This window comes from Rhinolophus sinicus, linkage group LG02 (assembly GCF_036562045.2).
Source record: "Rhinolophus sinicus isolate RSC01 linkage group LG02, ASM3656204v1, whole genome shotgun sequence".
NCBI classification, from domain to species: domain Eukaryota; kingdom Metazoa; phylum Chordata; class Mammalia; order Chiroptera; family Rhinolophidae; genus Rhinolophus; species Rhinolophus sinicus.
In genome coordinates this window covers 44,842,146-44,855,945 of record NC_133752.1, presented here as the reverse complement: position 1 = coordinate 44,855,945, position 13,800 = coordinate 44,842,146, and the positions used below count along the sequence as shown (strand labels likewise).

At 36.8% G+C, this 13,800-nt stretch overlaps 1 protein-coding gene across 8 annotated transcripts in view; it reads right to left on the bottom strand.

Annotated features, from left to right (window-relative positions):
• The window catches only part of FAM13A (family with sequence similarity 13 member A), a 284,430-nt gene that overhangs the window by 42,839 nt on the left and 227,791 nt on the right, over nucleotides 1-13,800 (bottom strand). For all 8 annotated transcript variants that reach the window (XM_019741111.2, XM_074323597.1, XM_019741109.2 and 5 more), the window contains one exon: nucleotides 13,221-13,407. In XM_019741111.2, the coding sequence (XP_019596670.2) occupies nucleotides 13,221-13,407 (187 nt within the window). The remainder of the gene's footprint in view (nucleotides 1-13,220; nucleotides 13,408-13,800) is intronic.

The following is a 13,800-nucleotide window of genomic DNA, read 5'->3' as shown; positions in this document are numbered from 1 at the left end:
TCAGAATGTTTGGGTTTGAACCTTAGCTTTATCATTTACCTACTGTATTAACCTACTTGACCTTCAATTTCCTTATCAGAAAAATGGAGATGGTAAAAATACTTAACAGCAAATGGTCATGAGGATTAAACGAGATAATACATGTAAAGCACTAGAATAATACCTGGTACATTTAATGAGTATGAGTTGTTATTATTACTATTTCTACAACTATGAAATCCCCTGGGAAAATATTTTACTACTATTTGTCTACAGTCAAGGCAATGCTTCAGGAACTGGAAAGACTGTATTTTTGCCTGTTATTACTGAACACTGACTTACATGCTTAGATAATTTACAGTTAGATAATTTTAGAATGAATCTGAGAAACAAATTATGACAATTATATTCACATTTTTATTGCTCTAAAGTTTGAGTTAAAAGAGGCCTCTTTAGAATGGCTCTCATTAAACCAAAGTAGAATTGCTCTTATTACCTGAATGCGATCCTCCTGATAAAGAGGGATACATCTATGACAAAGAATCTTTGTTCTCATTGGTAATCTTCAGTAGATTATCAAAATCTTTAGTGCAAGATCTAGTGCAATAGTATTAAGTTTTCCTAAAGTTCTGAAACATGATTTCTTAGGGAAAGCATAACCCTTTACCGTCAGATCATTTTAAAAGTGTCCATTTATAATTATATGCAAGTGACTATTTCAAAAGACATAAAGATGTCCAGATTAAGGTGAAGAAATATTCAGGAAGAGAGAATAGAAAATAAACCTTAATAGCATTATATACATTTGAAACTATTTCAATTAGAAGATGTTTTTCCTAAACAGAAAGAACAAAGGTATAACTGATATAAGTTTTGAGAATTATTGAAAGAAGATAGTTATACAATAGAAGGCTTTACAAAACGCAGTTGTAAAATTTAGTGAGAAAGTTTAGCTGATCTTGATGGTTAAAACAAGTAAATAGGAACTTCTTCAACGCCCTCCCCAACCCACTTTTAAAAAAATGTTTGGTCCATATGTTTAAGAACTCTTCAAGGACCTGAGATTTTATAGATGTAACTGACAAAGACTGACTTTCAATATTGTTCAACATTCCTCTCTAAAACTTTAAAATAATTCCCATTTTCATGTTGTCCTCAGCACACTTGAGGCTGTTGAATATTCATGGTCTGCTCCCACTAAAGCAGCACGCAAGTACACAGTGTTCCTTTGCTAAGGTGGTTGGGTTGACCCTATACCTTTTGGAAACAGGAACATGTGAAGAATGTGTTACATCTGGCAACCTACCCTAATTTTTTCAGAACGAAACGGACAAGGGTAGTAAAGATCTATGGGTACAGTAACTCAAGTATGTATTTCCATGGTGAAAAATGTTTTATAAATTCTAACTTCCATCCTTTGCCTCAGATTTAGGAAGGGAAGATTAAGATAAAGAAATAGATCAGCAATTCTCCCACTTCACTGAGATGGGGAAAAGGGAAAATGGAATGTACAGGTCAAAATAAGGGCTTTTTAATGTCAAATGCCTTCACTACATGAGAGGTAATCTACTGGAGTTTCACATGTTCTGTACTTGTTAATACCACTTGCCTTATGAGAAAATACTGGCTCAATGTCTTTTGAAGGTTTTGATCTGCTTTAAGTCCAAAACACTTCTCTAGGTGCAGTAAGAGTAGTTAATTAATGTTTTCATTTCTTAAAGGTTGAAGTAATAGAATTATTATAAAAATGTTTTATTGTGTTAACTTTTAACTACGCTTTTGAAGTTAGAATCTTTTAAATAGGTAATTTTAAGAAAGAGCATAGAACAGATTATGATTTTAAGTATAATGCAAAGAAACTGCTTCTTGAATGGCATTAAAAAAACAGATAAAGCCTCATTTATTTTATAATCCATAAAATTCTGCCTCTCAGGTCCTACCAGTGACTTTCAAAACACATAGATTTGCTATGATATAATTTATTTGGACAATTTTTGGTATCAGAAGGAATGGAATTTTAAGAACCACCTTGCTCAATTATAAAAGTAACCTCAAATCTGAAAAAAGTAAAGCCTTGAAAAAATTAGCTTTAGACTGTGGAATTTATTTTCATTTCTTCCCCCGGCCCCCTCTCTGTTTTGGCATTGAAAGCGAGGTTAAAAACCTGTTTGACCACTGAAGCACTTGAAAACACTTGGAGCAAAAACAAATTTGTCTTTTAAAAGTATAAAATGCTGACAAAGCCTTTATAGAGGACACCAAAAAAAAAAAAAAAAAAAAAAAGCCTTCACTCAATATACAAACGACTCAGTCTGAAGGCTACATGGAATGCTGCTAGTCAAAACAGGTTCATTATTCTAACCTTGAGCTCTAAGAGAAGGAGACTGTTTGATATATTCTCATTAACAAATGATTAATGACAGACTTGAATTTCTTTTTGTATCCTTTTATATGTATTTTATGTTTTACTGCTTAAAACTGTATAAAAATTAATCTGTATTCCAAAAAGAACTACTGGTACTGTAAGAGGATGCCTATGGAAAAGCGTGCTGTCTGTGCACCCAAATCCATTCCCCTTTTCCTCCACAGTAATGAAGAAGTAACATGCCCCGCAGCAACACATTTACTGGCTCCTCTTGCAATGAGACATGGCCATGTGACCAACTTCTCTCCACCAGGATGTGAGAAGCGATGTGTGTGGCTTCCAGGTCTGTTCAATAAACTGCCCCAGCAGGTACATTCTTCGATGTTCATTCTCTCTTTCTGTGAGCTAGGATGGAGATGAAAACCGCCAGAGTGCCCTGGAAGCTACTTTCTGAAGATGACAGAGAGACAGTTGGCCTGAGTCCCTGAAAAACTGTGTGGAGCAAGCCCTCTACTCCTCTCCCCAGCTCTAAACTCCGATTCAGATTGTCATGGGAGAAAGAACCTTTGTTGTGTTCCGGACATTATATTTTGGGTCTTTTTGTTACACAAGTTACCCTAAACACTATGGCAAATATTTGTTTACTCTTTCCCCTCCATCCCGACACATTTTTAGTGAGTGCCGAAACATAATGAGCATGAAGTACAATGGTGAATGGTGAACCAGACAGACACCTGTCCTTGCCATCATGACTTTTATATTTTGGTTACTGCTCCAACTCCAGTTTGTTACACTGTTTACATTACTTTCGTTTCTATCAGAATACTAATGTTAAACATTATTTGACAAAACAAAAAATTCAAGGCCAGCCCATTCTTTCCTTACTCAATAGTACGCAAAGGAAATGAATCCTAGAGGTGTGTATACACATGGTGAGATTATTAAAAGAGTACTCATTTTTCTTAAATGAAAGGTAGGTTGTAGTTAGAACACAGGGACACAACTTGTTGTTATGCAAAGGAGGTAGTGGGGCAAAACTGTTTAAGTTTCTGATGAAAGTCTTCAAATCAAAATAATTTGTGACCAAACCTCTCCACTTGTCCAGTAGGTTCCATCCCCTGCCAATTACTCAAGACCATTGATCCTTCAATGGATCCCTTTCTTTTGCATCATCATTTTGCCCTCTCTGTTGACTTAACTTATACAAAGTCTGAATATCTCTGCCTTTTAAAAAACTTCCCTTAATCTTGATTGTCTCCAGCCACTGCCTCCCTGTAGATCAAAACCTGTCCAAAGACTCTCCATATTTGCAGTATCCAAATCATTTTCTCCTATATAGTCTCTTAAATCCATCTAACTGGGCTTTTTCTTCCCTTTTCACACAAAAATAGCTATCATGGTAGAGGTGGGTTAGACAGATATTGTATGTGAAATTATCACTCAATCGCTATTTCAATTTCTCTCTTCTGACTTTCTCTTGACTCGAATCTAATAAGGCTATTGCCCCCCAATACTGTACTGGAAATTGCTAGCTGCTCCTTTTTAATCTTTTTTGCTTGCACCTTCTCTTCTGCCTAGCCTCTAAATGTTGGTATGTCCTAGGGTGCAGTCCTTCCGATTCTGCTCATTCCCCGGGTGTCAGCTCAGCCTGTCTCACAACTTTAAATACCAACTGTGTAGCAAAGATTTCCAAACGTATTTTATCTCTACCTGAACTCCAGATTCATGTATCTAACGGTTTACTTGACTTCTTTAGTAATGAATATCTCAAACTCTATATATCCAAATGGAACGTTTTGTTTGTTCCCTCTCATTTACCCCTCCAACAGTTTCCTCCATTTTACTAAATGGCACTCCATCCTTCTAGCTACTCCAAAAGTCCTGGAGTCACTCTGCACCCCCGCCTTTTTTTCACATCTCATATCCAACCCATTCGATGATCCTCTTGGTTCTACTCTGAAATAGATCCACAGTATCCGACGACTTCTTACCACCTTCATTGCTACATCCTGCCTAAGTCGATATCATCTCTTGCTTAGATTATGTCAATTATTTTGCTTTAGTTCTTGTCTATTCCTCACCACCCCGGGCGTATTCTTAACACCCCAGTTGCCAGAGTGATCCTTTCAAAAGATATCTCAGAAAATGACTTTCTTCCTTTTAATCCTGTGATGGTTCCTCATCTCACTCAGCGTAAATGCCAAAGACCTAGAAACGGCTACAAAGCCTTAAGTGATCAGGACCCTTGCTACGTCTCTGACCTCATCTCCTACAACGCTTTCCCCTCAACCCTGTTCCAACCACAGCAGCCTCTGGCTTACCCTCAAAAGACTAGGCCTGTTGCTGCCTCTCCCTAGATATCCTGAGGGCTCACTCCCTTACCTCCTTCAGGTCCCTGCACAAGTACCGTTCACAGTGAGGCCTCACCTGAGGACCTCAATCTATACACCACCACTTCCTATTTTATTTACCCAGCTTCATTTCTCTCCACAGCATGTACTGCCATGAGACTACATATTTACTTATTTCTTATCTACCTTATCCTTTGAGAATGTCAACTTCAGGAAGGTACAGAGTGTGTCTGTTTGATCACCACTGTGCCCCTAACGCCTGGAATAGTGTTTGTCATATAGCTCACTGTTGTATGATTGAAGGAATGAATACTTTTAAATCTGTAGTTCACAATGTTGGGCTTTTTTACAGTATATTGACACCACTCAGAGCATCATTGTCATGTAGTTTTGACAGGCATTCTTGCTAAGTTGTACTACACTGTAAACAAGAGTTAAACATTTCTGCATTAGGTAAATGACTGTTTTGCAGCAGCAGATAAGATGGCTTGGAGATGGGAGAGGGGAGAAAGTGGAGGCATGGAGATAAGTTGGGTGCCTGTTTCGATGTTCCAGACTAGTTATAGTAAGGGCCTCAGCTAAGTAATGGCGATACTAAGAGAAAAGGGTAACATGTATAACACTGCTAGAGTAGAGTTAACTAAATTTGACAAATAATTGAAAAGTTGGAAGAAGGATTGGGGATAAAGAAAATGACTAAGACGGTGATGATCTGATGATATCAGATGGGTGTCTTGAGCAAAAAATAGATCCAAAAGAAAACGATGGTAAGTTTGGTCTTAACTTGTTGAGCGTGAAGTACTTTCTAAGGTGAACTACACAGAGCATGAATTAAATGTTGGTTTGGAAGTCATTTGTAGAGAAGCACCATGGAAGTAGAGAAGCTCTCAGATAAAGTACTGATGAATAAGACAGATGAGACAGAAATCTCGCTAAATTTACATTCAAGCATACTTTGTGGAACACTAGCCAGTGAAAGATCCAGCAAAGAAGAAAACAGTCATTGTGGTAAGAGGACAAAGGTCAAGTAGATGTCATAGCACAAGGGTCTTCAAAGGCCAGTTCCAACCACAGGTCTGACCAGTGACATGGAGAAAACAGTTTCTTCAGAGAAACGGGGTTAGAATCTGGACACCAGGGGTTGATGAGCAAATGTGGAAAGAATTGGAACTAATACAAACTGCTCCAAGTATTAGATGGTAAAATGAAGGAAAGAGATTGGACATCAGAGCAGAGAGAACAGAAAGGAATTGAAACATGCACTGTTTTCAGTTTTTCCTGTTTCTTAGCACATTTCATTGCATTCAAATCTCACAAAAAAAATAACCACAATGAGATATTAATATCACTGACTTCACAGATGAAGTAACTGAGGCAAATACCATGCCCACTTGCCATAGCTATTAAGTGATAAACTTGGAACTGAAATTCAACTTAGTGCAAGACTTACGCTCCTTCCTTGAACCTTGCATACAATTTCAGAGGGTGTACATGACATCAAATGGAGGGTGTTTATGAATAAGAAAGCTACTAAACTATGTATTTTTATATATTAAATGTAATACTTATTACAGAATTAATATAATAAGAGAATATTTGGAAAACAGAGAATGGACTAACAACTGCCTGTAGTACTACCACCACAATCATATAATCATTTCTTTAGCTATATTTCCTTTCAGTCTTTTTTCCTAAGAATGAATATTTATATATATATTTATACACGTACGAGGAGGTCTGACAACTAAGTTTGCGAACTCATCCTAGAAAAAGTGTTACATACTTCATTGCTGAATATCACTACAGTCACCTTCGAAGTACTCCCCTTGGGAAGCTATGCACTAACGCCCACGCCTAGTCCACCCTTCAAAGCAATTTTGGAACTCTTTTTCTGGAATGGCCATCAGAGCTGTTGTCGTATTACCCTTGATGTCCTGAATCTCATCAAAATGTCTTCAATATTTCCTTTATTTTTGGGTAAAGAAAGAAGTCACTGGGGGCCAGATCAGGTGGGTAGGGAGGGTGTTCCAATACAATTATTTGTTTACTGGCTAAAAACTCCCTCACAGACAGTGCCATGTGAGCTGGTGCATTGTCATGATGCAAGAGACACAAATTGTTGCTGAAAAGTTCAGGTCATTTTCGTCTTTTTCACACAGGCTTTTCAGCACTTCCAAATACTAAACTTGGTTACCTGTTTGTCCAGTTGGTACAAATTCATAATGAAGAATCCCTCTGATACCCAAAAAGGTTAGCAACATCACTGCAACAAGTTTGTAAACTTAATTGTCACACCTCATACACATGCATAAATGCATGCATTATAGATTCTGCTTCATGACTTACTTTTAATGTTGAGGGAAAGTAGAGTAAAATCCTGCACCATTTATGTGTGATCCCAAACAAGTTATTTAATCTCTTGTGCTTCATTTCCCCTATGTTTAGAATAATAATATCTACCTTATGGAGTGTTGGGGGGATGAAAATTGATAATATATGCAAAGAACAATACAACTATTTTCAAATATTTTCTATTTTATTTATTTGTATTTTTCAATTACAGTTGACACTTATATAGTTTATGAAGTGATCCCCCCAATTAGTCTAGTCTAATCCCCCCAATTAGTCTAGTACCCACCTGGCACTGTACAGTTATTACAATATTATTGACTATATTCCCTAAGCTGTACATTACATCCCCTAATAGAACTACTGATTTGTACTTCTTAAGCCCTTTACCATTTTAACCCAGCTCTGCAACGTTCCTCCCATCTGGCAACCATTAGTTTTTTCTTTGTATCTATGGGTCTGTTTTTGTTTTGTTTATTTTGTTCTTTAGATTCCACATATAAGTGAGATCACATGGCATTTATCTTTCTCTGTTTTACTCCACTTAGCATAATATCCTCTAGGTCTATCTATGTTGTCTCAAATGGTTAAGATTTCATTATTTTTATGGCTGAGTAATATTCCATTGTATAACACTTTCTATTTTATTATATAGTCTTCAGAACCGTAATTTCAATTATTGTATAATATTTTATTGAACTGCCATACAAATGTTACTTATCTGGTCTCCTATTTTTGAACATTTAAATTGCTTCTAATTTTCCATGCTTATAGAGACCCTTGTGGTGAGCAAATTAATACATAGGGTCTTTTCTATATTTAAGGTTATGTAACAGAATAAAGTGTCACAGGTATGATTATTGGATAAATTGCATGATTAACTTATGGCACTTGATTCAAACTGTTAAATTGTGCTCTAGAGAGACAGTTTTTAGAGACAGAGACTTCCTAAGCCAACAGAAATGAGCCAATGGAGAGAAAGCAATGAAAAGTGTGCGTATGTGTATGTTTATACACATACATGGTGGTGGGGTGGGGAGATGGAGATAGAAAATAGAATTTTCAAAGATATTACTTAACCTTAGAGGTTAACCTTAGAATTTAGAAAAACCATTTTATCATTTGAGCAGGTAAGAAAATAAAATGAGTGGAGATCTAGAGAAATTCTGAAGCAGTAGTGAGGGAAGTTGCAGAAACACTACCGTTAGTTGACTGTCTGAGCTTTCAAGTAAACCAACGGATAAGCTTTCCTTCTGAGAGCGACTCAAGGGCACAAGTGTGAGGTGGGAGCTTAAGGAGAGAGGGAAAGGGTAGAATCGTGGCAATAAGTAGAGATAAGGCAGAGTTCTCTAAGGCCAGTTACAACCACTAATTTCTGATCTCTGAATTATCTGTCGTCTCTTGGTCTCTGCAGGTTATGACAGCATCCAGAGGTGAAAGGACAAAGGCGAAAGCCCAGAAATTTCCCACTTTAGAGATTCCAAATCTGCAAGATGCTTTTTTAGGTCTGCAGCACATTCTTCTCTTTGTGTTGTGGGCTGGTGAGATCACTGAAATTATTACTCACTGTCTTCACTCTCCTCTCATGCTCTCTAGAAAATGTCTTTTGTCCCCAGCTCTCCACCAAAACTGCTCTTAAGTGATCTCCAGTTTGCTAATTCTAATGGTCAAACTCAGTCTTCTACTTGACCAATCACCTGACCTTCTCTCCAACTGGAGATACTTTGTTTACTTGGCTTCCAAGCCAACAAACTCACCTTGTTTTTCTTCTACTTTGCTGCCTGCTCCTTCTTAAGTCTTTTCTACTGGTATCTTTTCATCTCCTCATCCTCTAAGTGTTGGTCGGTCTCAAGACTCACAGTCCCTGAGGCCACTTCTCTTTTCTGTCCACACTCACTCCCCCTCAGTTATCTCATCCAGTATATTGGCTTTAAATGTGCTCTATCTGCTTGCTGATGACTCCCACATTGGAACTCCAGCCAGGATATCCTCCCTTAACTCTCAGCCCAGAAATCTAGTTGCCTCCCTGATATCTCCTTTTAGCTATCTGATGGGCAGTTCAATCTTTTCTTTTTTAAATTAAAGTTTATTGGGGTGACAATGGTTAGTAAAGTTACATAGGTTTAGACAGTTCAAGCTTAACATGTCCAAAACTGAACTCATAATGTTATCCCTAAAACTTCATTCTTTCTTCCATCTCAGTGAACTGGCAACACAAATCTCTGGGTGCTCAAGCCAAAAACCATGGAGTCACCTTTTACTCCTCTATTGTTTTCAAACCACAGGTAATGTCAGGAAATCCGTTCAATACTACTTTCAAAATGTCTCCAGAACCCATATGCTACCTCATACTTCTGCAAAATACTACTCCAGGAGGAACAATTCACATTTTAATTGATGTGAACAGTGCCCCCGTAGTAGTGCATTAGTTATGTAACGATGACCCTGTATCTTCTATTTTTGAAATGTCAACCTCTGATGTAATTCGATTTGATAGTGGTTTGGCTGGGGACTTTTTGAAAGTTTATTTTTTTCTTTTCTTTGCTTCCCTGTCCTCCCACCAAAACTTGATGACTCTGTTTACTGTATATTTACTATGAATACCAGTTCCAATGGTTCTGTTTACTTCGGACCAGTGTGCACAGCTGGCCCGGTAACTGGGGAGGGTTTTTTTCCATCTGTATGGGATTCACTCCTGACCCTGGGGAAGACCAGCCTCTAGGAAGTGCTTTTTCCTGAAGTTGCCTGGCCAAATTCTCCTTCCTTTGCTCTGCCCCTCCTTGCATGTCTATAAAACCTTTTGGCTACTTAAGGTTTTATGAAGAACAGAAAGGCAGTCTTTCTGGACAAGGACAGAGAATCCACTGTCTTCCCTTAATGCTGGCATTTTGGAATAAAACCTGCTTTTCTTTCCACCAACCTCACCTTTCAAGTTTTGGCTTTTCTGCTGCGAGAAGCAGGACCTTTCACACCGTAACAACTCTACAGCCTGCAGGGCAATATGTGCTGTCGCTTATCACTGCAATAGCTTCCTAACTAGTTTCCCTGTTTCTACCCTTGCCCGATTACTCAACATAGTAGTCAAACCAAATTTCATTAAGTTAGGTCACCATTCCACTGAGACCCACCAATGGATCCTTATCTCACCCAGAGTAAAGGCAGAGTCCTTATAATGATCTATGAGACTCTACTTAATCTGCCCCTTCTCAGGTTACTTCTTTCACTTTGCTCACTCTATTCCAGCCACAGTGATAGCTTTATGGTTTCCTGAGAATTCCAGATAAATTATTGCCAAGGCCTTTGTACCTGCTATTATAGTATAGCTTGTTTCCTTACTTCCTTTAGGTCTTTACACTCAAATGACAAATTCTTGGGAGGTCTTCTCTGGCCATTATATTTAAAATTGCATCCCCTGTCCCCTCACAATTCCTGTTCTCATTTCCTGCTTTATTTTTTTTTCTAATAGTTATCACTATCTAATATATCCTATATTTCACTGATTTTTCTTTATTATTGTCAGTTTCCTCTACTAGAATGTAAGCTCCACAAGGGCAATGATTTTTGCCTGTTTTTCTGACTGCTGTATCTCCAAGATCTGAAATATTTCCTGCCCTACAGAAGGCATATAATTATGCGTAGTTCTTTTTTCCAGCTATAGGAACAAATGTTTAATCAGGGTGCAAAGAACTTGAAATGGAATAGAAAAAGGTTTTGAAGGAGAGGTGGGGAAAGTAAACTGGGGAAAGCAACATTATAAGGTTAAAAATAAGTGGGAAGTTAAAATGCACAACTTAACTTTTAGGATGTCGTCTAAATATTAGTCAATGTTATGTTCCTGGCTCTTTGATTCATGGTTACCTATGAAGATTAGATTTAAAAATCATGGAATAAGAGTTAGAAAAGATCTGAGAGAACACCCTCACTTTAGTGAAGTTTTTCTTTGGTCTAAATTGTGTTGGTAGGGTCTTAAATTATTCATTGCAAAAAAGACATGGTCCACTTAACTCACTTATATTATTAACATGTGACATGCACAATCCTGGAATGCGGAACTGGCAACTAAGGTGGGGGAAAATCCTTTCACATAAAATAGATCAAAATGAAATTAAGCTTCCCCATTCAAATGTTTTTAAATAAAGACTATGTTCCTAGTTCTATGAATTAAACACATGAGGTCTGACAATTAAGTTCACGAACTTATTACAACAATGTTGCTTACCTTTTTTGATATCAGAAGGGTTATTCATTATGAATTTGTATCAACTGGACAAACGGGTAACCAAGTTTACTATTTGGAAGTGCCGAAAAGGCTGCGTGAAAAAGTTAGACGACCTGAACTTTTCGCCAACAATGCATGGCTCTTGCATCACGACAATGTACCAGCTCACAGGGCACTGTCTGTGAGGGAGTTTTTAGCCAGTAAACAAATAACTATATTGGAACACCCCCTCTACTCACCTGATCTGGCCCCCAGTGACTTCTTTCTTTACCTGAAGATAAAGGAAATATTGAAAGGAAGACATTTTGATGAGATTCAGGACATCAAGGGTAATACGACGACAGCTCTAATGGCCATTCCAGAAAAAGAGTCCCAAAAATGTTTTGAAGGGAGTAGTAGGCGCGGGCGTTAGTACATAGCCTCCCAAGGGGAGTACTTTGAAGGTGACCGCAATGAGGTATGTAGCACTCTTCTAGGAGATTGTGAATTTAACTCTCGGACCTTGTATTCTTAGGAATAAATGTACTTTTCCACTTTTATTAGCTATTACCACCTAGCTAATCCAAGACACTATTCTTGGTGGAAAAAATTACTGATGGGTTCAGTTTAGTCAAAAGGGAGTCAAACAGAGAAGTACATTATTTTCAAAGAAGCCAAGTGTCAGATTTTTAGTCACTGTAATTCTCTTTGGCAGATAAGCAAATCATGGCTAAAGAGCTAATGAAGTTGAGTATGATTTTTTTTTTAAAATTTACTTTTCCCCAAAATAAGAATTAAGCTAACATTAAGTAAAGCTTACATTCTTTATTTGGAGAACTGTGTCAGACATGGGTCTGAGGTAAATGACTGCTCTGTCAGTTCAAGCTGATCAGTTCACTGAAAACAGAGTATCAAAACATTTAGAGGAATAAAATAAACATGTGTTCCCCAGATTTGCATTTATATATATTTTTAGGGCAAAATAGGGAATCTTGGGTGAGCACGTGTAGAAATTAACAACGAAAAAATAGGTTACCTTTAAGTTCTGCTACATATATGGAGCTAAATGTATGTACCCAGCATGGAGCTAAAAACTGGTCAGCGATAAAGTAGATCAGAGGATTTACACACAATAAGGATGTACATTACCTATTTTTATTAGGGATTCTATGTTATGTCATAAAATCTATCTTTGGCTTTTTAAATTCTTGGTTAAATTTTTTAAAACTAAAGAGAATTAGAAGACAGACTTTGGTTCTCATTTTTCAGAGAAACCGAAGCATACATAAAAAAGGATGATGTATATTAAGAGTTAAAACAAACAAATATTTAATTAGTGACAGAAACCACTTGTAACAGCTTATATATCATATTAATGATCCAGGGTTCAGATCTGAGGTAACTGTGTAGGAGATTAATGTTTTTGTGTTTCTGATTAATTTGGAAGAAAATACTTGGTAGAAATAGATTTGAAAATAAAATTCTGAACACAAAGAGATTTCTGAACACAAAGATAGTTGAATCTCTTTCGCTTTGTATTTTTCTTTCACTTTGCTTTAAGTTACTTCATTAAAAATTGTTTTGTACATATTCATAGAGATAAGAAGAAACAGAATGAGAGAAAACAAGGGAAAAGGCAAATTACTGACAATTTTGTTCCAAAAATAAAATTTTTAAATGCTTAAAAAGAATGAGACCAAAATCAGACCAATTTGAATAGTATGGAAATCAAGGTGTGTACTGTCGTCTCTGGCTCCTTAGGCAGAATGTCATCTTTCTCAGCCTTGATTTTTATATTTATTAAAAAGAAATAGAAGTGTGTATATTTAGTAGTTCTAAGGCCTCTTAGAGAACTCATATTTTATAATTCTGTGAAACTCAAGATTGAAATTATTTTTATTTTTTACAAAGCAAGGAAAAGAGATGTGATATTTCCTAACTGGCTACAAGTAAAAATTTTATAAAAAGATTCACTTACCACAAGATCATCTTGATTTTCACGGAGCTCAGAAAGTTTGGAACTGGATTTCTGACGTTTAGGTTTGCCCCTTTCTCCAATATAATCCGAAGTATTGTCATGTAATTTTTCTACTTCCTGAGCATTCAAAATACAATCATCAAGGGTGGTGAACCCAGAAGGAATATTTTCTTTGTTGATAAGTCCCCTTGAATTGAAAAAAAAAAGAAAAGCTTAATTTTATTTTAAAAGGTAAAAGGGACATTTTAATGACACTGCCACTGCATCACATAGGATGTCAGAAGAGTGCCTAGAAATTTCAGTTTGCAACTTTGATCAAATTCTGAGCAGAATGCCACTCCTAAGACCTCTTGGTGACAAATAAACACATTAAAGGAGAAATTATTCCTAGAGGCAAATTGGCAAGGGCTGTGTTTCTATCAATGAACAGCTTTTGTATTTGTACCAGAAATAATTTGTATTCAAACAGTGAGACTAGTGCAGGCTAACAAAATCATTTCTCATTAGTCAAATATTACACACACACACATTTATTTATTAAACAAATAAATTTTATAAATTAATACAACATATGGAGAAA